General features: G+C 42.5%; 1 protein-coding gene across 1 annotated transcript; it reads left to right on the top strand.

Annotated features, from left to right (window-relative positions):
• Positions 1-11: 11 nt before the first annotated feature.
• On the top strand, positions 12-19,281 carry LOC309835921 (uncharacterized protein; the record flags this gene model as incomplete). The annotated part of the gene is made up of 6 exons (XM_082675638.1): positions 12-90; positions 305-516; positions 1,025-1,213; positions 3,149-3,211; positions 7,376-7,489; positions 18,315-19,281. 6 exons carry the CDS (start codon positions 12-14, stop codon positions 18,372-18,374), a joined length of 717 nt encoding a protein of 238 aa, XP_082531764.1. The 3' UTR covers positions 18,375-19,281.
• Positions 19,282-23,169: the final 3,888 nt, after the last annotated feature.

Below are 23,169 nucleotides of genomic sequence, written 5' to 3'. Positions count from 1 at the left end.
CCGAGAGACCAATGAGCGCGCGGCGGCTCCGCCCAGGCAGCCAGTGGACGCCGGCCTGGGCGGGGCCCGGTTTTCCACCGGGAGGCCGCAGTGGGTTGGTGGGGGGTAGTGGGGTGTTTTTCTCTCCCACACACACACGCACACACACTCTCGCTCTCTCACTCTTTTTTTTAAGCTCTCTGTTATTATTTTCTGGTAATTCTCGAGTGTTTCTGTGAGTCTCTCGCCCTCCCAGTGTTTTGATTGCTAGGAGGAAAACCAACGTGGAGGCGACGGCGACACTTTGTTTACTACTGAGGACCAGAGAGTACTCGGGAAGCCCGAGTGGAACGAGTCGCTCGCTTCGCCTCGACCTCCGCTCGGGGCCCAAAGCCGGGCCGGGCGGGGGCCGGGGACGCTCAGCGCTCCGGGGGCGCTGGGTGGGCGGGCGGGCGGAGGCGGCCTCGCTGCATTCTGCTCAATCGCCCCCTCTCGACTCTGCCCACGATTTCTTTGCAGAGAAACGTGGGGAAGTCGGTGGGTTTTGTTTTTGTTTTGTTTTGTTTTGTTTTGTTTTCCCTGCGACGTGTCGAGTCCTCCGGCCCCGGCGCGAGCCGCACACGCCCCCCGGGGCAGGGGCTCTGACGGTCAAGTCCGCGCGGACGACGCAGTCGCTGCAGCTTCCGCGCCGGGAACCCACCTGTCCGCACCCGTGGGCTGAGCCTCTGCGGTTGGATGTAGACGGGGGCCAGTTGTCCAGCCCAGCAGCCACCAGCCGGGTTCACTACATTCTTGACTTAACTAGAAATGAGGGAAGGGGGCTCGGCGTGGGCCGAAGATGGTCCTACCTCACACGCACCCTCGGGCCCAAAGGCATCCTCATCCTCGTGCCCTCTTCCCTTGGGCGGGAATCTCAGACCCTCCACTGAGTCAGTCGGGGGCGACGGGGAAGGGGTCAGAGGAGAGCATTTAGTGAGAGCCTTGTCACTTTATTACTTACCCTAATTACGTTTAACTGTTTGCTTGCCATTTCTTTGCTATTTAGAATGGAAGTGCTGAGGTGTTGAGAAGTGAAAATGGAAGAAGGGAGAGGACCAAAGCCTTGGGGTGCAGCCCTGCCCCACTCCCAGATGTTCCTTTAGGCCGCTTGCCCCGTGCGTCCATCAACCCACCCCACCTTTCCCCATCTGGGCTCCAGGTCCAGGACGTCCTGCCGAGATCAGTGGGGCAAAAGGTAGGAAGACAATGGCCCTTGTGTCTCAGGGAGCAGAAGAAACAGTCGTCAAGTTTTGTTTTCTTTTGCATTTTTTTTTTTTAGGAGGAATATGGAAGGCATTTCCTTTCAGAGGGATGGGATCACTTAAGATGGAAGATTGACTGTAGGGTTTTAAATATCTTGTCCAAAATGACAGCTCCCAATTCCAAAAAAAAAAAAATCCCTGTTTCTGACAGGTGGTTCTTCAGTTGAAAAAGTGGCATCTAAAGAAAATGAGGCCTCGTTTACAGAAGTTTGAAAAGACTGAAAGATTTATTCCTCCTTGACATTCTCACTCGTCCAAACTCCTATTTCTTCATAATCCGCTTATCACAACAGCTTCCCAGTGATAAGGGGGCTGGGTGGAGGTTGTGAGCCTGATAGATGGAAGCTAGGGTTGGTTCCCACCCTCGTTTTGCGGTCTCTGCGTTTACTGTCAAATTTGGACTGTTCGGGCCTCGTCTGCCCGCCGCTAGGGGACCTCAGTAACCCAGACGAGCTGAAAGGAAGGCCGTAATGTAGAACTACTGCTTCCCTCAACCTTTGCCACTGCACTCTGCAGGGGCAGCCCCCATTCGAACGGCCGCACCCTTCGAATAGGCGGTGCCCTAGTGGGTCATTCTTGGCAAAGGAAGCCAGCTGGCAAATTTGGCCTTGCCTTCATTTCAATTCCGGTTTTTCAGGGCCTCAGTTGCAGGAAAGTATTTGGTTAAGAGGGTTTTCTTACAAACTTTCTCCCCAGATCCTTGAAATCTTCTGAGCTATCCTGCCTAATTGTTTCTGTAAGTGACATATTTGCTTTTGTTTGGTCTTTTTTAAAAATTTGACTTGAAGCAGGCCCAGAGTACCTACAAGCACCAATGTCCCTGACACGTGGTTCCAAAAAATTAAAAATATATATTTAAAGGTTCTTATAGCTGCCTAAAATACCTTGGTATGTATCAATCTACTCATACAAGCTGGTGGACATTTGGCTTGTTTCTACTCTTTAATGGTCACAAACCCTTCTTCTGTAGTGAATAACCTTATATAACTCATTTTGCATATGTGCAAGTACGTCTATAGGAGGAATTTCCAGAAAAGAGATCACTGGGTCAGCAGTTAAATGCATTTGTAATTTTGAGACACTGCCGAATTGCCCTCCCTAAGGGTTGTATCAAGCTGAACTTTCTTTTCAGCTAGACCTGGAGAATGATAAAGTTGAAAGTAAACCTGGAGATCATCCTGGTGGTCCCTTTAATTTATAGGTAAGGAAAACGAGGCACAGAGAAGCTAACCGATTTGCCCGAGTTCACACAAATAACAGTGGTGCTGTTAGAACTAGAGCTTCAATTTCTTGCTTTCCCATCCATAATCTTCTCAACACACAGATAGAAAATTATAAATACCCTGTAATCCCAATATGCGATAACCACGATAAAACTGTGGTGTATTTCTCTCCAGCCAATCCCACAGATTTTAGTAATTTTACTTAGATTAACTCCACTGAGCTGGAAGTTTTGATTTAAAAGATTTTTAAAAAGCAGACACACAAAAAAATGATAGTGATAGTAAGATAATAAAAAAGATTACAAAAGAAGTGGTTTGGGTTTTTTTTAGTCAAAAAATGTAAACGTTTTCTTTGAAGGATGGCAAAGGATTTAGGTTGGCACTAGTTCTGCTTAAGAGAAAAAGGTTTATTTCTTTTCTCCTTCAGTATTTTTTTTTGTGGTAGCTGTTTGCTTAGAAGGGTTTTTCTAATGATTCTCACTGATTAGTAAGTAAGTGTGAGTCATTATCATCGGTTCATGTGGCCAAATTGGGAAGAAAAATGTTTCATGTCAGGTAAGCACAATTAAAATGAAAAAGGAAGTTTATCCTCACAAAGCCCATCTCACAAACCAATGTGGTATTCTTTCCTCTGCCTCTTTTCAGGGTAATTATTACATCATCCTTGACAGGAAGACTGAGGGATGGTTCCCTTTGATCAATTCCAAGGTAGAAATTTCTATATTTACCCCTCACCACCAACACACTGATCTCTGGTTTAAATTCTTATCAAAAAATAGGTAATTTAAGTCCAAGTTAATGAGTAAAAAGCCTGGATGCTTATTCTTCAGTCACAGCACTTAACTTCATACTTCACCTTCCCTTCCCCAGAACTGCCCATTTCCAATATTTTGTCTAAATCATTAGGAGGTATTGCTATCAACTTAAAACAGGCTTTCTTCAATTTGCCCATAGAAGATAATGATATGAAACAACACAGCTTCAGCTTTTTAAACCAGTGTCCTGAAACCTGGCCTATTAAGTGGTAGTTATAGCAATATCAGAAGTAGCCATTTATTTTTCTCGAGGGGTAATTTCCTTCGGATTTTGTCATTCATTCAGCAAATACTTGTAGAGCACCTCCTATGTACAGGCCAGGTGCCAGGCATCACACGGTACACTGGTTTTTCTTTTTTTTTTTTCAGAGTACATTGTTTTGATGGCAAATTCCTTGAGGTCATAAATAGTTTATTTTCCTTTATATGATATTTGATGTCAGAATTAAGACTATGTCACTCTTTAAATAATCAGGAATGCATACTGACAATATTTCTTTGAAGGAATTACACACAAAAAAGTATTTGATAGATACAAGGAATGCTAAGTCAGAAAAGAATTGACGTATTATCGTAGTCACCATTTTGAAGAAAAATAATAAGATGAGGTAGAAAGGCTGAATAAATGAACATCCGTAGGTGTTGGGAGTATGAGCTCTGGCCACCAGGCTTTGGGATTGGGAGGATCTTGCTCCAAATGGACAAAAGACACGGGATATGTCAGATTATTTGTCTATTACAAATAAAGATGATGCTTACTAATCTGTAACTGGAGAGAAGCATTGGGCAAATCATAAACCAGAGATCCAACAGTTTCTATTGTGCTATGAAGATGTGTGTCAGCTTCGATAAACTCTATTCCTTTGCTTTAAGTGTTAGTGAGAGACTACCTGTGGGTCCCTACAACAATACTAAAAATGTATTTGGAGATAATCTAAATGACCAACAATAGAGAATGGTTAAATGCCTGTAAGGTAGAATCATATATAGTCATTTAAAATAAAGTGGACCAAGCATACATAATGGCATTGCGACAATGCTGGGGATACAATATTTAAAAGGTTGGAGGTACCACTGTCGGCTAAAAAATTTTGGCAGTGGTTATATCTGGGTGGTGGATTTATAGGTGATCGTTACAGGTCTCACACAAACCCCTCCTTTTACAGGTAAGAAAACAGACAATGAAAAGTTAAGTGATTTGCCCGAGGCCGCACAGTTAGTGAAGAGCTGGGCCATGATTCAGACCTCCTAGCATTCAGGCCAAAACTCTTTCTTGTATAGCATTGCTTTTCACTTTACCTTTCTAACTGGAGGTTTTCACTATTTAATGAAATTCATCCTATTTTAAACACTAGGTCTTTAACTAACTTTGAGACAATAAAATTACTCTCCCAAACTCCAAACAGCCTGCACATTACAATTAAAATTTTTTCTAACATTAAGGACTGAGAGTTGCCATAAAAATTAATGGATGGCACATGAAATCCCAAATTCTTTGAATATCACAAATCTGAATTTTGCACTCATGCTTGAAACACAATGTGTTTTCACTATTTTATTTCTGTTTCATGTCATATTAAAGCTCTTAACATGCTTCCCAAAAAAGGGGGGACATATGTATTAAATAAGAAAAAGCTGCCATGTAGATCACAGATGGTAGTACATTTTTGGCAGAAAGGAAGTTTAACAAGGCGTTCTACTTATTTACTTGGAAAACTAACATGTATGAATGTTCAAGTTAAGTGGTAAGAATTAATTGCTGTTTTACTATAATCAGTTTTTTCCAATCAAATTGCCCTATTTCCATAACATTACAGTAGAGAAAGGGCGTCAAATGTGATTGTAACCCCCTGGGAGTCCACGACAGTAATGAAAGAATGAAGGAAGAAGAAACAGCATTTTATAGTAACTAACCATGTTGCTTGTCATTTGTTGATAAAAATCAATAACAAGAGGTAATGACTGTATAGTCAGAGTACATGTGTTTTTAATATGACATGTATAGTCACTGACTGTGTCAGTTATGGTGTAAAAACAGGAGATAAGAGTTTATCAAATTTCAGATTTGGCTGACTCAACACAGCCCACCCATATGCAAAGTCTGCTATGCCAGAAAGTAAACATAGATGAATAGTGAGTATTTCTCTGGAATACCAGGTTTTTATTTTGTGGTAAATAGAGCCTTTAAAACACATTGAAGTATTCTATATTCTAAGGTTTAAGATTTTAAAATGGAACTTCCAATTAGCTGATCACTGATACCATGCTGGAGGAAAAAACTGATTTGTCTCATATGATGCCGTTATATACTTTAAATAATTTTGTGTTTGAACAACAAACTGAAAACAGAACATTTGACAGCTACATTGCATGCCTGCACTCCAGAAGATTACAACCTGGAAAAACTCTTCCCACAATCCGAGACTAAGCTTGGAGAGATCTCACCCTCCTCTGTTTCAGATTTATATATCATCTGAAACAAGATGATATGTATATTGATAAATATAAATATATACCTCTCGTTTCAAAATGTTTTCATTTCTAAGCCATAAATCACTTTTTACTCTGAAGCAGAATATACACATTTTCTTTAGGCCCCGGTGTTAATAAAAACTACCATTTTTCAACAGTAGTTATGGACTAAGCACTATATAGCTATTGCCTGAATCAGTCCTCAAGGCCAACCAATAATGTAGGAACTATCATGATTCATATTTCACAGAAATTGAAACTGAGGTACAGAGAGCTAAGAAACTTACTTAATGTTGTACTTTAGAAGCTTATCTAATTGTAATCAGACTTGACCCTACTGTTATCAAAATACAGAGCTCATCTCCTGGTTAACAGACCTTCTGCCTCCGTAAAATGTTGGGATTTTTCTAGAGCTCTAGAAATTAACCAGAGGTTAATTTGATGATTCAGTTTTTTTCCAGAAAATTGACGTTGGAACATTTTGGGAGGTGGAGGGATCTTTGTCAGCAATCAGCTCTGCCTGAAACCAGTTTAGTTTATGTTAATGAAGGAAGCCTAGAGATAGAATATAAATGACAATAATAATGCTGACGTTTGCATTTGTATAACACAAATGATGTCGGGGATTTCAAGCCATTAGCACTTGCTTATCTGAACAGACGGCCTCAGACCATCTACAGTAAGAGCAACCTGCCCTTCCGGAAAGGTTGGCTCATCTGGAACTCTTTCCGAAGCTCTCCTTATCTTCAATAAAGCACATCAAACCAAGTTCACCAGCTCTACTGAGCTCTGTCCCCACCAGAGAAAGTGGTTAGCTTCGGATCTGTATCTAAAAGCCATCCCTCCTATGAGTTTCAGAAGCTCAGATTTAGCTTAGAACTAGTGAACATATATTTTACAATTCAAATGAGAGACCTTACGTTATTCCAATACTACTTGAATCCAGCTCTGTTGCTGAACGTGCTGGGGATTGATCCAAGCCATAAGGTTTACTTTCATGAGACAGTGAGCAAAATTAAGAGCAAAACAAACAAAACCCTTGTGTTCCTCTCCACCTCAAAGTGACTTGGAAAGTGCCCTCTCCACCACCAGGTGAGCATAAAATATCAGGAATATTTGTAAAGCACCTTTAGAAACACTTACTTTGGGAAGGGGATGGGATCCTATCTTAATGCCCCCAGTTTTCATAAGAAGCATGAATAAAACACCCTTCAGCTAAGAGTTTAGGCTGTGTTCTCGTATCTTCAGCTTTCCATCACAGAGACATATTGGCAGCCCCCACGACCCACAGACTACAGTCAGAAGACCCACAGACTATCAGTCAGAAGAGCTTATCTGTGGCTACCTTCCTTTCAGTCAGTTTAAATTGCCAATGAATCACGAAAGGAAAATCACGCCTCCATGCTTTCCCATCCTCAGGAGATGTCCTAGTTTTAATTAGCCAGTGCATCCAGTTGTGAGAGTCAGCAGATAATCATAATTTTGTATGATAAGTAAAATCAGTATAATAATCCAAATATATTATCTCTTTTCTTCAATAGTTGTATATTTGATACTTGATTTGATGTTTTACTTTTTATTGTAGACACAGACCGACAAGGCCTGGGGAAGTAGGGTGGAGAAAGGAGCAGAATGCCTCCGCCTGGATAGGAAAGCAAATCACGTGTGTCCCTCGCTCATCTCCAGCCAAGGCTATAGTGTGAGTAGAAAGCTCTGGAAACACAGTGGCTCTCTTATAGATCACAGCAGCTGTTTTATCAAGTATGCTGTGATGTTGGCCCTACCTGCAAAATATGATAAAATGAAATCACCAATGGCTCTTCCAAGAAAAGCAGAAAATCAACAAAGCACTATCAACTGAAGTTCTTTTATTCCCTAGGTAGTGTTCAATTTATTCTGCATTTTGAAATTTTATCTTGATATTACTTGCCACCTACATACCTCAAAGAGGTATTGTAAGGATTAAAATAATGTCTTAAAGTGCTTTGAAACAGGGATGAAATGTTTGTTCTTTGACATCGGTACAACCTCGTGGGTAGGTCTTTGTTACTATACGAATGACTTCAGCTTAGGTAAACACATGATTTCTAAATCACTGATATTTATTCTAAATCCTGCTATGGCTCCTTCATGTTCACATGTTTTGCACATCGGTTGCCCAAATCCAACTGATTCTTTGTGGATTCAGAGATAGTATGTATAACATCCATGGTATATCATAGCAAGAATTTAGGAAAAGTCTCCAATCTCAGAGATTTTTGTTACTTATCCATGCCCTACAGCTGAGTTTTAAAAGGAAAATTTCATGGAAATGACTTGAGAATTCTGAACCATTGATGCACCTTCTTATATGGCCTGATATACCAAAACATTGCTATAAAGGCTTTAAAAATCCTCTTACATTATGCTTGATAGTCTCAGCAGGCAATTAAAAAGCGGTTAAAAATAAAGGTAGCTGACTCATTTTGGTAGTTTAGCTGATGATGATTTTGGCAGCTTCATTTAACAGATAATGTTATCATAGAAAGCAGCACAACTTTAACAATAGAGCAAATTTCTCTAAAACAATTGCAGAAGAGAATTGATACAGTGTATTCTTTGGTTTTCTGTGGCTCTTCTGGGGGGGCAAAATTCTTAAAAATCTAAACCCACTCAAACACCACAGCATGTTTTGTAAGAGTTAGATGTCTCCAAGAAACATAACAACTGGAGACAAGTGACTTCCTCATGAAAACAGAATAGTCCTACAACATTAGTGCTCTCAAAAAAAAAAAAGAAGAAGAAGAAAGAAAACAAAAACATACAGAACAGAAACAAGAAAAAGTATTCTACTTAAACGGAATTGGAATATAATGGCTTCTGGGTCCCAAATTTTTTTTCTAGGTCTGATTTTTTTTTAAGACTATTGAAATACTTATTTAGAAACTAGCTTCTAAATGCTTGATTAACTACCTGTTAAGACAATTGATTAAGGTTAGCTTCAGTAATTTTAAAGCATTCCTTTAGATAAACTACCTTTCAAACTTGAACCATGAACTATTTTTATTTAGGAAGTCATGTGAAGCGTAATTCATGATGTTTTTTCCAATCTTCTCAGGTTTAATGCCTTATGTATGAGAGAGAATAAAGTGATTTTGATAATTAAAAAAAAAAGAAATATTTAGGAATAAGGCAGTAGCTTAATTTTAACATTCACTTTTATAATTAAAAAGAATTCATGTCTGTTCATGTAGACAAATTATTTTAACAAGAAACACCACCTGTATTATCAGATTCTGCAGTTATTCCTAGATTAGTTATTCTTGGCAACGGTACTGTAAAACTGTGTCACTGTGTGTGTGTGCGCGCGCGCGCGCGCACACACACACGGGAACGTGCAAGCCTGAGGGCGTACACGCCCACGTTCCTATGTGTACACACCAGGATTCTATTAAAAGATCGTAAATGCCACCTTATTTTCACAATCCAATTAAAACATACAACAAATTTAGTCACTGATAAACAAAAATTGATGAGAACCATAGAAACCTCTTAAATTAGGAATCAGGAAGACCTGAAATTAAGAAACAAAAGTTGCTAAAATTACACAGTCAAGGTAAGAATTTGTAATGTAAATGTTACCCCCAAACACTTAAAGGTGTGAAAGTTTTTTTATTAGGAAGGACCTTCATAGCTGCATTTGCTGATCAATTCTTAAACTGGTCATAATGGAAATATTATTTTTAAATGGGTCGTGATGTAGAAATTATTAAGGTGGTCATAATGGATAAAGTACTCTCTCTTGTTTCCCAGAGAGATTCAAAGGCCTTTCTTGAGTTGGACCCAGGTGAGGGGACATCTGTGTTCCTTAGTCCACACTCACTTCTATCTGCTGCCCTGCACCGCGTTCTTCTCTTAGGCAGCTGAGAACGACAGCAGGAGAGGAGAGCTAGGGGAAATTTTTAAATCGTGATATCCTATGCAATTTAAAATCCTAAGTGTGCTGTGATACCCATACATGGCACTCCCACTGGTATCTACCAGTCATCACACTGCTTCCAAGCTCACAACTTTTCCCTTTAAATAGTACCTGTTGCAATCTTAGATTGAAGTTAGTGCATCTAGATTTTGGGGGTTTGAAGAACCTGACTGTTATGGGCTACATTGCATCCACCCCTCCAAATTCATACTTTGAAGCCCCCAGAACTTCAGAATGTGAGTGCGTTTGGAGAAAAGGCCTTTAAGGAGGTGATTGAGTTAAAATGAGGCCATTAGGGTGGTCCCTAATCCCATCTGACTAGTGTCCTTATAAAAAGGGGAAATGTGAACACACAGAGAAACACTAGGGGTGTGTGAGCACACACAGAGGAGAGATGATGTGAGGACATAGCAAAGAAGGAGGCTGCCTGCCAGCCAAGGAGAGAGGCCTCAGGAGAAACCAATCCTGCTGACACCTTAATCTTGGACTTCTAGCCTCCAAAACTATGAGAAAATTAATTTCTGTTGTTTAAGCCAACCGGTCTGTGGTATTTTGTCATGGCAGCCCTAGAAAACTAATCCACTGGCTAAAGGATCAGTTACGTTTTTCCAAAGGTTAGGGTAGATTTTTAACATTCCACTGAGGGACTAAAGGGCCCTAACCCAAAAATGTAGTTAAGCAAATAAAGCACTAACTTGAGAGCAAAGTCTCAACAAAATCCATGCTGCTAATGTATGGTTTATGAACAAGAAGCATGGTCAGCATTAGAGGAAAACATGCATCTAGAACTTACGATGTTCCAAGCATTGTACCATATAAACTCATTGCATCTTCACAAACCCTGTGGGGGAGGCGCTCTTTGACAGAAGAGGGAATGGGGGCCCGTAGAGGTTGAGCAGCTTGCACAAGGTCACCTAGCTAACAAGGATACCTACCCAACAGTTTTCTCCAGAGTCTTTGCTCTTAAACAGTAATCCATGTGGCTTCTTTAGTAAGTAGATCTAATACTTGTTACCCCTCCGTCACCAACCCAACAGAGGGCAGTGAAATGTGGTGAGAGGATCACTAGCCTGGAAGGTTGAAGGACCTAAATTCAGATTCAAACTCTTACTCCTTATTCCTCCAGGCAGTTTCCTTATCTGAATAATGGGAATGATAATACCGCTGTGAGGCTCCACTGAGATATATGAAAGTGCCTGCAGGTGGGATTAGCCCCAGGCATTGCAGACTTGTTTACAAGGTCTGAGATTCCTTTTAAAGATAATTCAGAGGGGCTCTCTGCTGAGTGGCAACCCACCATCCACCATGGCTTTTCTGTTCCATCAAAGGCTTACTTCCACTTCCAGTTAGTCTTACATCTGTAGTGCAAAAGGGCTCAACCATCCCCACACACGCTTGCATTCCTCTCAGCTCACACTACTGTACAGGTCCACTACCCCTTGCCCTCAGTAAACCATCATGTGGACAAGTAAGAATGGCAGGGAAACGAAGGCCTCACTCTCTCTTCCCTACCCTGGAGGTCTTCTCTCCCACCTTCACTAGGCTTCTGGAGAGCCCTTAGAAATACCACATTTAGGAAAAACAGCCTTTGGATGAAAAGCATTTTTGTGTGCGGCTCGTTGAATGGGAAGGCCAGCCTGTTGAATAAGGCGAGGGTAGACCTCTGGTGGTCCCCTCAGGAGCCTACAAGTTGCATGAGGTCCCACCCTCCCACACCCAGCTACCCAAAGTGCATTCAAGCTCCCACCACCACCCCACAACCCCTCCAGGCCCATGTGGCTGAAGGCACCCTAATGCCAGACCAGCCTTTCCAGAGACAAGCCTCAGATGTCGCGATTGGATCCGGTCCACCCAGGTTGTAAATACTGGCCATCCAGATAACCTCTGTGGCTCCCTTGCAGGCCTTCCGCAGCCTGGGCCTTTTGGAATCACAACTGATAATGTGAATTGTCAGTCGGTGGTCACCCCCATCTCTCAGACTTGATCTCATGCGCATCGTCCATGCCTCTGTCGTCCACCTGTTTGGGCTGATGACAACATTTCATTATTTCCCTTCCTCGTCATAAGGTTAGCCCGGGCCTCTCGATGGGGAGGGAAACACTCTTCGGAGAACCTGCTTTTGAAATCGACACTCCCCACACACGCTTGCATTCCTCTCAGCTCACATTACTGCAGCTGCTCCCATGTCTGGATCTAAACCCTCATCTCGTGCCCCGCGCAGCTGAATTACCTTGCCCAGGGAGCTTTTAACATCTTGGCAGGGACAGAACACAAGCCTACCCCACTGGAGACTAGCTGGGCTGGGCCCTGTATTTGATAGCCATCTCAACATATTCAGAGCCATAGGAATTTTTTCCCCCTCTGCTGCTGGTTTCTTTCCATACTACTAAACTTTGCAAAATAAATGACAAGATGCCGCAGGCTAGGCTAAATTCAGTGCACAATCTCTAGCTGTGCAGCATAGCCAAAGGGACATGCACGGGCTTGCTTTTCCCTCTCATGGAAATAAACAATCCAAGAAGCAGAGCACTCACTTTTTTTAAAAATTTAATTAATTAATTAATTTATTTATTTTTGGCTGCGTTGGGTCTTCGCTGCTGCTCAAGGGCTTTCTCTAGTTGCAGCGAGTGGGGGCTACTCTCCATTGCGGTGCACGGGCTTCTCTTTGTGGTGGCTTCTCTTGTTGTGGAGCACGGGCTCTAGGCACGCGGGCTTCAGTAGTTGCAGCACACAGGCTCAGTAGCTGTAGTTCAAGGGCTACTGAGCGCAGGCTCAGTAGTTGTGGCGCACGGGCTTAGTTGCTCTGTGGCACGTGGGATCTTCCCGGACCAGGGATCGAACCCAGATTCTTAACCACTGCACCACCAGGAAGCCCCAGAGCACTCACTTTTTTTAGGACCAGGTGTTCATTCACCTCATGACGTGGGTTGTCCCTGCCAGTAAAGAGCAGGGAGCCCAGTGGTCCAGACTGACCAGATCAGTGTGGCACCCGACACCCGAGAATGTCATCTAGCTGTTCCCCACGGTATATTCTTGCCACACCTCAAGTGAATGGCCAAAGGGTCCAAGCCCAAACTACCATCTAACTGAAAGTTATTACAATCTAGGATTTTAAAGTTACATATCCTAGACCATCACAAGGCGTAGTAGACCACGTGCAGTTGAGTTTTGCCATTTGTTTCCATTTGAGGGATCCCCATACGTAATCGTCCACAGTTGTTATGGGGCATCAGAGAGCCAGCATGAAGTCTTGTGTCCAGAAGTTCACTGATTCCACACATATTACACAACTGTCACGTTAGTTTTTACACAGAAAATGATTCTCTGCAAACTTAGCCAAGATGACTTATTAGCTTTGATCTTCTAATTGAACTGTGTTTCTCTCCCTTGCCATCTTCCTCCATCATTTTCCAATTAACCTGATGGGGCAAAAGATAAGTTGCCAAAAAACCCGTTTTCACTCTGATAAAAGTGTTTTTTAATAACGTTTAACAGCAATGTTTTAGTGCCCCCTACTGGTATGTGACATTAGTGGTCCATTTGCAAAAAAGGTTCACTTAACCTTTTAGAGAAAAGATAATAAAAGATAACTCAGAAAAGAAAAAAAGAGTCTTTTATGAGCCTTTAAAATTTGTCTAATTTTTATACTATATAAATACTTAAGAGTAATAGATACTCCACCATTTTTATTGTTCATTGTATAGGCATATTTTAACATTAAACATCTTGATTAATTTATATCTTTCACTCTATCCAGTATTTAGTTGGGGTGAAAAAAACTTTATCAGTTTCATTTTGGGAACCGGATCATTTTTATTTAATAAGTAAATATACTCGTTAAGAGAGAATTTCCATTAGATCTTCACACCCTCTCTGAGGCTGCTTATTAGTCTAAAATAGAACCTTTGTTTCACTTCAGAAAAAGGGAGGAAGTAGGCTTTGGGAATGGATCCATCTTTAAAGGAAATTTATGCTTTGGATTTTCATGAACAATGGATAATAATTATGGAGGCAGATTGCTGAATAGCCGTTATGATAAAATCCAAAATCCCAGTAAGGAGAAAGGACAAACACTCCATGCCATAAGAGATCAGGAGACGGAAGAACTACTAGACGGGACAGGAAGTAAGGCAAAGAGGTGGGGAGGGTGGGTAAGAGTTGGAACCGGAGTGATGATTAATTAAATGTGGAGAAAGATTTTTGTCCCTGATAAAGCAAGCCCTGTTTTAGATAGTAAAATAATTTTGGAACAACGATTTGCACTTAGAAACCATTTTTTTTCTCATTGTATTTGGGTAGAATGTGCAGCCAACTAGGGCAAAGGGAGCCCATATGGCCTAGAGCTCTCTGTCTACTCCTAGCCAACACTAAAGGGGAGAAAATGTAAGTGGGCGTCCAAGAGCGTTCCACAGCCAACTGGAGCCTGGTCTGTGCTGAAAGGTCCCAAGGGCCCACGAGGGGAAGATATGCAGTGATTCGGGGTTTCCACTTCAGTCAGTGATGGGCGAGCCTGTTTTTGAAAGCCAGAGGGAAACTAGAGATAGCTTCATGTCAAATATGGGCCAAGTGAAACCTTTTCACTCATAATCTTGTGCCAGGTTTGAAAGATTAGCCCTGACAGTGAAAACCACTCTCAAAGTATTAGATCCTCACAAAGAGCAAAGCTTCGCAGGAAATTTAAATTTCCTGAAATACTCTCCTCAAGGATTTTCTAAGCTGTTTTCAATCCTTTAGACTTGACCTTCTACTCAGACTTTTTTCCCTTATCCTACTTTTCATTTTAAAATTCATTGGAGGAGCATTTAAGATACATTTGTCATATAACTTTTACTTCTTTCACTTATTTCCACCTCTTGCTTTTAAAATCTGTTAAGTGAGAAGTGAACATTTCATCAAGGCATATACTTAAAATGTCCAAAACCATGGAATGTCTCAGTATGTTCTGCCAAAATCTTAATTCTAGGTATTTTAGCTTCAATTTTAATACCTGCCATTATTAGTCATACTGTAGGGGAAGAAAAGCTGCCTTAACTGACAGTTCTTCTAAAACCAAACCTACCCATTATAATTTCGCAGGAACTAGACAACTTGAAAGCTGTCTCCAGGGCCTATTTCTCATAAGGTCAGAAGCACATTATAAATTTAACTCAGCTTTACATCTCAGCTCACGCTCTAGGGGAAGGGAAGGGACAGGACAAATTTTTATTGTTTTAATAACCAAGCCTATTAAAATACAGATCGTTATTATGAAAGAGCTCATATTCACCTCCATTCCATAGCTAGACTAAAATACCTAGCCCAAAAAAAGAATAAAAACAGACGGTCACCTATAAACACATTATGGCTTATCCAGTCTTGAATGGGGATGTGGGACTTCTTGTTTTGAAATCACAACCCCTGCAGGTAGGTAAAGTTGGAAACCCTGATATAAAAAGCAGTTGCCCTGATTTTCTTTATGCTGAGTTCTTACCACTAACTTAGAGAAAACCTAGGATTGCATAGTTTTTCAACAAGATACTCACTGATGCTTCCTTACACAATGTTTATGAATAAGAACCAACATTTAGTTCCTGCTAATTATGTGTCTCAGGCGCTGTGTTAAGCACTATATTGTACAACATAGCACAACCCTATAGGCTAGGAACTGAGTTTTACAATTGCTGTCAGATGGGGAAACTGAGGCACAGAGGCAGTAAGTAATTGACGCACAGTGGCACATCTGGTCATGGAGCCAGGCTACCCGTGTCAGTGATCTAAGTGTTGTTTGCTGCACGGACACTGGGCCACACTGCCCCGTGGGAGCAAGCGGGGAGTCCGGGGCTCGCGCTGCAACGAGTGCCTGGGAGGAGGCCTCCCAGCAGCCAAGTGCTGAGCTGTGTCTTTCAGGGATGGTAAGGAGTTTCCCAATCAGAGAAGGGGTGGTGGTGCTCTAAATAGGGAGAAAGCAAATGGAAAGGTACGAAGGGGTAAAGTTTGCCGTTTAATCGGTGCAGGGCTATGGAGGGCTTTTTGGGGGTAGGTAGGGGTGGGGAGAGGCTTTTTAAAAAGAAGATGATCGGGCTTCCCTGGTGGCGCAGTGGTTGAGAGTCCGCCTGCCGTTGCCGGGGACACGGGTTCGTGCCCCGGTCCGGGAAAATCCCACATGCCGCGGAGCGGCTGGGTCCGTGAGCCATGGCCGCTGAGCCTGCGCGTCCGGAGCCTGTGCTCCGCAACGGGAGAGGCCACAACAGTGAGAGGCCCGTGTATCGCAAAAAAAAAAAAAAAGAAAAGAAAAGAAAAAAGAAGATGATCATTATCAACACTGTGTTTTAAAACAAGATCACCCTGGAAAAATTGTGTGATCTATTTTTAGCTCTTTTAATCATGCACATAGAAGCGAATTCAACCCCATTGTTCTTGGGGAAGACAGGAAAGTGATGCTTCAGAAGGTGCAAAGTGCTCCACTATTATCTTCTCATAAGACTATGTTCCGTATATTATGTTTTCATTAGCGGAACACCTCCTCCCCGAATCTGGATTTAGCCCACTCTATGCTTATACATTATAAAATGATCTTACAAATGTGCTGAGCAGATGTTTGCAAGGATGGTGGAACTGAGGGAGAGATCTGGGCGTTTGATCCCTTTTCCACCTGTAACTGGATGGAGAGCGGGAAAGGGGACTGGGCGGCTCAGCATGGATGAGGCTGAGCTCTCTGTCCCTCAAGTGAGGGGAATCAAGAAAACTGACCTGAGCTTGGGGAGATCTTTAGGACAAGAAAGTAGGTTTTCATATATTGGGATAGTTTAAGAAAACCTTGTCATTCTGTTATATTTTCATCAAACATTTATTGAATTTCAACTCTGCCAGCTAGCATGCTAAACCTTGTTCACTGAAAATGAACAAGGCACATTTTGGGAACTTTGGCAACTTTGCTTAAAAAAAAAAAAAAAGCAACCTCTTAGCTCTATTCTTCATGCCACTGATTTGGTAGTTATGGGTAAGGCCAAGAAGCGTCCTAAATATTGCTTATTGAAAACCACCACAATAGGTGATGGGTTGGGGGAATGCCCTGACTGTCCAGTGGTCAGGACTCGGGGTTTTCTCTGCTGTGGGCCCAGGGTTCGATCCCTGGTTGGGGAACTAAGATCCCACAAGCTGCATGGTACAGCCAAAAAAAAAAAAAAAATGTGGGAATCCCAAAGAATTTAAGAATTAAAAACAAATGATGAGAAAGGGGTATCATGACTCAATTTCTGTCTTAAAAAAAATATGTACCCTGAACATGTCTGTCGGGTAGACAGTGGTTTCCAGACCCAACTTCTCCTAGATGGAACTGACCTGCCTACAGCCCGTAGCTCAGGGAAGCTGCCCTGGACTGGTTGGGGCAGTGTTGACCAGGATTGAATAAAAAGGATCAGAGGTTCTGATCCCAGGGCCAGCCATCCACAGACAGGATCATGAGGTGGCCTAAGAGGATGGTTCTGGCCAATATGGACTATGGTTATTACTAAGCCAGCCAGATGGGCTCCTTCCAAGTTTAAGTATACAGGGTTGAGACAAAGTTGGCTCGTTGGTAGGGAGAGGAGGCCAGGGCAGCAGTAGCAAGAACATGCAGACCATAAGAACCGGGCAGACAGGGGCTTCCCTGGTGGTGCAGTGGTTAAGAATCTGCCTGCCAATGCAGGGGACACGGGTTCGAGCCCTGGTCCAGGAAGATCCCACAGGCCACAGAGTAACTAAGCCCGTGCGCCACAACTACTGAGCCTGCGCCCTACAGCCTGCGAGCCACAACTACTGAGGCCTCATGCCACACCTACTGAAGCCCACATGCCTAGAACCCATGCTCCACAGCAAGAGAAGCCACTGCAATGAGAAGCCCACGCACTGCAACAAAGAGTAGCCCCCACTCACCACAACTAGAGAAAGTCCACGTGAGGCAACGAAGACCCAATGCAGGAAAGAAAGGAAAGAAGGAAGGAAGAAAGAAGGACCAGGCAGAGGACCTGGCTCCTAGAAGGGCCTCTGATCCAGGTTAAGTCCATGTGGACTTATCACAAATCCTTTTTCTCTTAAGGGGGTTTGAGTGAGTGAGTCTTTGCTTCTGAAGTAACTAGTGCCTAGAAACCATCCCAGGAGTAGGTGGAAGATGGATTGGCAGAAAGGCAGATTTTTGGCAACTCTGCGTTTGATTAAATATTTTATTGCTCTCCTTTCAAATTATTAGTCCAATTGTTTTACATTAGATGCTGTCACTTGTCATTTTCCTCAGGCCTTTTCTTTTCACTTTGTACTCCAGACATGGCTGACATTGTGTTCCTTAAACTTTACATCTAATGGGTCCTCTATAAATGTTACATCTAGAAAGCATGGTGTGCTTAAAGACAACAGTCTACTCCTCCTAAGCTTTTTGACCAACAGGAAATTCAGGTTTCATAAACATAGTAGAACTCCAGTTTGGAGAATTAAGATGATTAAATGTTTGTAAACACTCAACATTGTTTCTGAATGTTAATTGAAGTCTTTGTTGACTGCCTACCATGTATAGGCTCAGTGTTCTGCTCACTCCTTTTTTTTTTTTTTTTAGAAACTGTTTATTTACCATCAACCTATGTCCATTTTAAGAGTTTGTGGAAGAACAGTTTAAGACCACTCAGTGGTTGTTCCTACCCACTCAGTGGCCTGAGCAGTGGGAGCTGCAGACCAGTCTTCAGTGGCAGGCTGAGCACTCCAGTCTCCAGTGGGGAACTGCTGAATAGGCACAGAGGGCACCTGCACACCTTCGGACCAGTCCGCCGCCTCAGGCTGAGGAGCAGTGAACTCAGGAGGTGGGGCGGTCCATTCACCCTGAAACTCCTCCTTGGTCACAGCCTTCTCAGCTGCCGCCTGCTCTTCCTTTTCAATCTCTTCAGGATCTGTGTAGAAGCAGAGATCAGGCATGACCTTCCATGGGTGTTCACGGGAGATGGTGCCACGCATGCGCAGAACTTCCCGGGCAAGCATCCACCACATCAGACCCACTGAGTGAGCTCCCTTTTTAGGATCTTACATCAGGATACATCAAGTTAGTCTGAAAACAGAAAGGCCAAGTAATGCCTGAGAGGTCCAGGAGTAAGAAATAATGGAGAAAAGCAGAAGAAAACACAGGCCATTTTTTAAATGTTTTTTCATCTCTCTGTAAAGCTTTCATGTATTAAAATCATACATTTGTAGCAAGTATTACTATCAAACTCCACTCATTGGGCCAGAGACCCTTGTGATGTTAGCGAAAAACTTGCCCCTCAATGTAGCATACTACCTTACACTTGTGAGTTCAACTCCTTTTTTTTTTAAGTCAATAAATTTTTATTTGAGGCATTTCACATGCTATGATTCCTTCCACTGCCAATCCTGCAAAGTTTGATTCTTAATCTTCCAGATAGCCCTTTTAGAAAGAACTTTGCTCAAGCCACTGTTGTCGAATCACTTAGTCCACAATTCTTTTAGATGGGTTTCTTTGATCTATACTTAAATGTGGACATACTTCAAAAATTACACAGCTGTAATCTTTGGAAAGCAATTTCTTCAAGCAATTTACTTTTTTTAATAAATTTTATTTATTTATTTATTTTTGGCTGTGTTGGGTCTTCGTTGCTGCGTGCGGGCTTTCTCTAGTTGGGGCGAGTGGGGGCTACTCTTCATTGCGGTGCACGGGCTTCTCATTGCGGTGGCTTCTCTTGTTGCGGAGCACGGGCTCTAGGCAAGCAGGCTTCAGTAGTTGTGGCGCATGGGCTTCAGTAGTTGTGGCTTGTGGGCTCTAGAGCGCAGGCTCAGTAGTTGTGGCGCACGGGCTTAGTTGCTCCGCGGCCTGTGGGATCTTCCCGGACCAGGGCTCAAACTCGTGTCCCCCGCATTGGCAGGTGGATTCTTTTTTTTTCCTGTTTATTTATTTTTTTATTTTCTTTAATTTTTTAAAAAAATTTATTTTGCATTTTTTTTACATCTTTATTGGAGTATAATTGCAGATGGATTCTTAACCACTACGCCACCAGGGAAGTCCCAAGCAATTTACTTTAAGGCCCTAGAAGTTAAATTGTAGGGAGTACATTGCTATTTCGGCAAATGATCTAAAATATATTATTCCTTAATCGTTTCTAATACTGAAAAGTCTTGTTACACCAATTTTCACTCATGAGCCTAACAAAAACTGTCTCAGATCTCATTGGCACCACTGCAATAAAATTACTGCGATGGAAGCATAACCTGTGTCTCCACGTAGCCGCTCTGCTCACGCCTTTTATCGCATTTACGCCTCACAGCAAACTTGTGGAACAAATATGCTCACACCCATTTTACAGGTGAGGGAACTACAACTCAACAATATTGAGTGACTTGCCCAAAGTCTCTCAGATAGGATATGGGGAAGTTAGGGCTATGAATTGAATATAGGTGGTGATTTTCCTGTTACACCTGACTTTTAAGTTAAACTGTTCCATCCACAGCTTTCAAAGGGACAGCCTAGCATGCTAATTAACCTTACTCCACCCATTCTCCACAATCCCTAAATAGACCCAGAAAGGGCACCTAACCCAAAGTCACCCATCCATAGTGTGGTCAGGGGCTGATGATGTGGATTAAGATTAAGACTCTGCCCAAACTGAGACAAATGGATCCATTAGCTTTTATCCTTCTTAAGAATGTAAACTAAGAGACAAAGATATTATTGTGAGCCAGTGGTGGACCTTTTCACTAAGAGGTTATGATGTTGAGTTGAGAGGCCCCAGTAAATGCAATGTAAGCAAAGAGGAGCAATGATGAAAGCAGCTAGACTTTCCCGGTCTCATCCCTTTGCAAGGTGGATTTAATTTTCCGGCTCTAAAGTCCAAAAGAAGAATATTTGTTGTATCCTTAAACCCCCACCCCCCCACACCAGACACACACGCATATTACTCTTACTATACCTCTATAGTGAGTAGATACAAATAGAGACATCTAGCTCTCTGCATGTAGTGGACATGAATAGATAATAGATGGGTAAATAGATGAATGATGGATGGATGGATGGATAGATAGACAGACTAATGTAAGAATAGAGTAGAACAGACCAGAAATAGTCTTATTGACAAGTCCAAGAATCTCTTGACATTATGCTGTCTTGAAGAAAAATACATCCACTTTTATCACAGGACCTTTATGATACTGGAGGCCTTCCAAACTTGCACACAATTAATTTCCAACTCTTACTCATTTGAAGCAATAGAGTCAACATTTCCTTCCTACTCCAACTTTTTAAAAATTGTTAGATGCTGTCTTAGTCCGTTCGGGCTGCTGTAACAGAAATACCATAGACTGAGTACCTTACAAACAACAGAAATTTATTCTCACAGCTCAGGAGGCTGGAAGTCCGAGATCAGGGTGCCTTTTCCACGTCGTAGACTGCTGACTTCTTGCTATTTCCTCACACGGCAGAGAGCAGAGGACAAGCTCTTTTGTGACTCTTTTACGAGAGCTAATCCCATTCATGGGGGCTCCACCCTCATGACTTTGTCTAATCGCAATCACCTGCAAAAGCCCTCCCTCCTAATAGCATCCCAGCAGCGTAGGGTTTCAACGTATGAATTTAGGGGGACACTGACATTCAATCCGTAACAGATCGTGTTGCATATGATACATGGTACCAGACAGTGGACTTGCTACTGGCTGGGGGAGAGTTAGGAACCCGGAAGACCCAAAGGGGCATTAATGAAAGGACGTTTACATTCTAACTTAAAATACAGAGAGACAGTGTCAACCTTTCACCCTATACTTGCCCCCAGCGGGTCCTGGGGACAATTTTGGTCATCAGTCCTTGACAGATCCTCAGCTCTAGGAACACCAATTCCATATTTGCTCCTGTAGCCAAATCAGCCTCTTGGTCTTCTTTGCCCAAATCAGAGTAGGTCCCTAGGGCTGCTCTGAATAGCTGCACAAGTAGTAGGTTGAGCCACATAACACGGTCACTATTTGACTATTCTTGACCTACGTAAACAGCAGTTCCGTGTAGTTCAACCCAATACTTACTGACAGAAATATACTTCCAGTGTTTTTCAACAGGGACAATATTGACATTTGGGGCAGGACTGTCCTGTGTATTACAAGATGTTTAGCGTTCCTGGCCTCCAGTCACCAAACACCCGTAGCACCACCCTCCCCTAAGAGTCATGGTGACAACCAAAAAGCAAAAACTCTCTTTCCGACACACATTTTCAGGTATCCTCTGAGTGGGGCAGTAACATTCCATAATGAGTTTATATAGGATTGTAAGTAAATGTCTTGAGATTTTCATATATCACCAGCAAGTAAAAGAGAGAGAGATGACAGATGGTGAAGTGATTTTCCAAAAGCAGAGGACACAATGTCAGAACCAGAAACCATCAGATTCAGATTGGTTTGCAATTAAACCACCAAAAAGTCAGCCCATGTTTCCAAAATTCATGTATAGATTTGGAGGAGTGTCAAGTGTTCAACCTACATGGTACCTAGCACAAAATAGGCACTCAATAAATGTGTGGGACAATTGGAAGGATACCTAATCTGATTGGGTTCAAATATACTGATCACTGATTAGCACTGTCTTATAGCTAATTGTTTGTATACCTGTCTCTCACTCAAGACTGAAGCTGCTATAGCCAGGGGTCATAACTGATTTACCTTTCTCTCCTGCAGTGGTTTTGTAAATAGCAGGGAATATCTTGAACATAGTAAAGGTCAAAATCAGTGGAATATGATGAAAGGTATAAGTGGGCACACTATCTACTAAAGCGTTGGTCCCCTGGTTCCTGGCTGTCTTTCAGAATCAACTTGGGGAGGGAGGATTGTTAAAACCTCAGATTCCCAAGACTCACCCCAGAGTCTCTGAAATCAGAATCTTAGCAGTATTTGTATTTTTATCAGTCTCCCCAGCTGGCTCCAATATGCCTGCCTGGGGCCAATTTTGAAGACCTGGGTTTACAGAACCAACATCTACAGCAGTGTTTCTCATACTTGCAAGATGACAGAATTTGTTATACAAATGTCCAGGTCCCTGCCTTGGAGACCCTGATCAGAAAGTCTGGGGTGGGTCCCAGGAGTCTGTGTTTTTAATAAGCATCCCAGGTGATTCTTCACTTGATCTTAGCCAAAAGGCCGAGAAGCGATGCCAGGTGATTCTTATAACCAATCAGCATTACTAGTTAAAGGAAGGCCCGCTGAACCTAGTCCCCAGGCTCAAGGCTAGATGCCCACTTGAGGTGTTGTGGTTGGTTGCTGTGCAGCATATTATAGCAGGAGCTGTTGGAGGATGTGCTTACCAAAAGGTTAAGTAAACTGAGGAAGACTTGGCCTACAAGAAGTAATATAACCAACATAGGAGAGAGGTATCCTTGGGAAAACGTAACAAGAGACCCCAGGATGATAGCTGTTCGCTATGTGCAGAGGGCAACCAG

Source organism: Grampus griseus (genome assembly GCF_964374135.1).
Source record: "Grampus griseus genome assembly, chromosome: 18".
Lineage (NCBI taxonomy): Eukaryota > Metazoa > Chordata > Mammalia > Artiodactyla > Delphinidae > Grampus > Grampus griseus.
The sequence above is the reverse complement of the archived record's forward strand: the minus strand, read 5'-3'. Positions and strand labels throughout refer to the sequence as shown.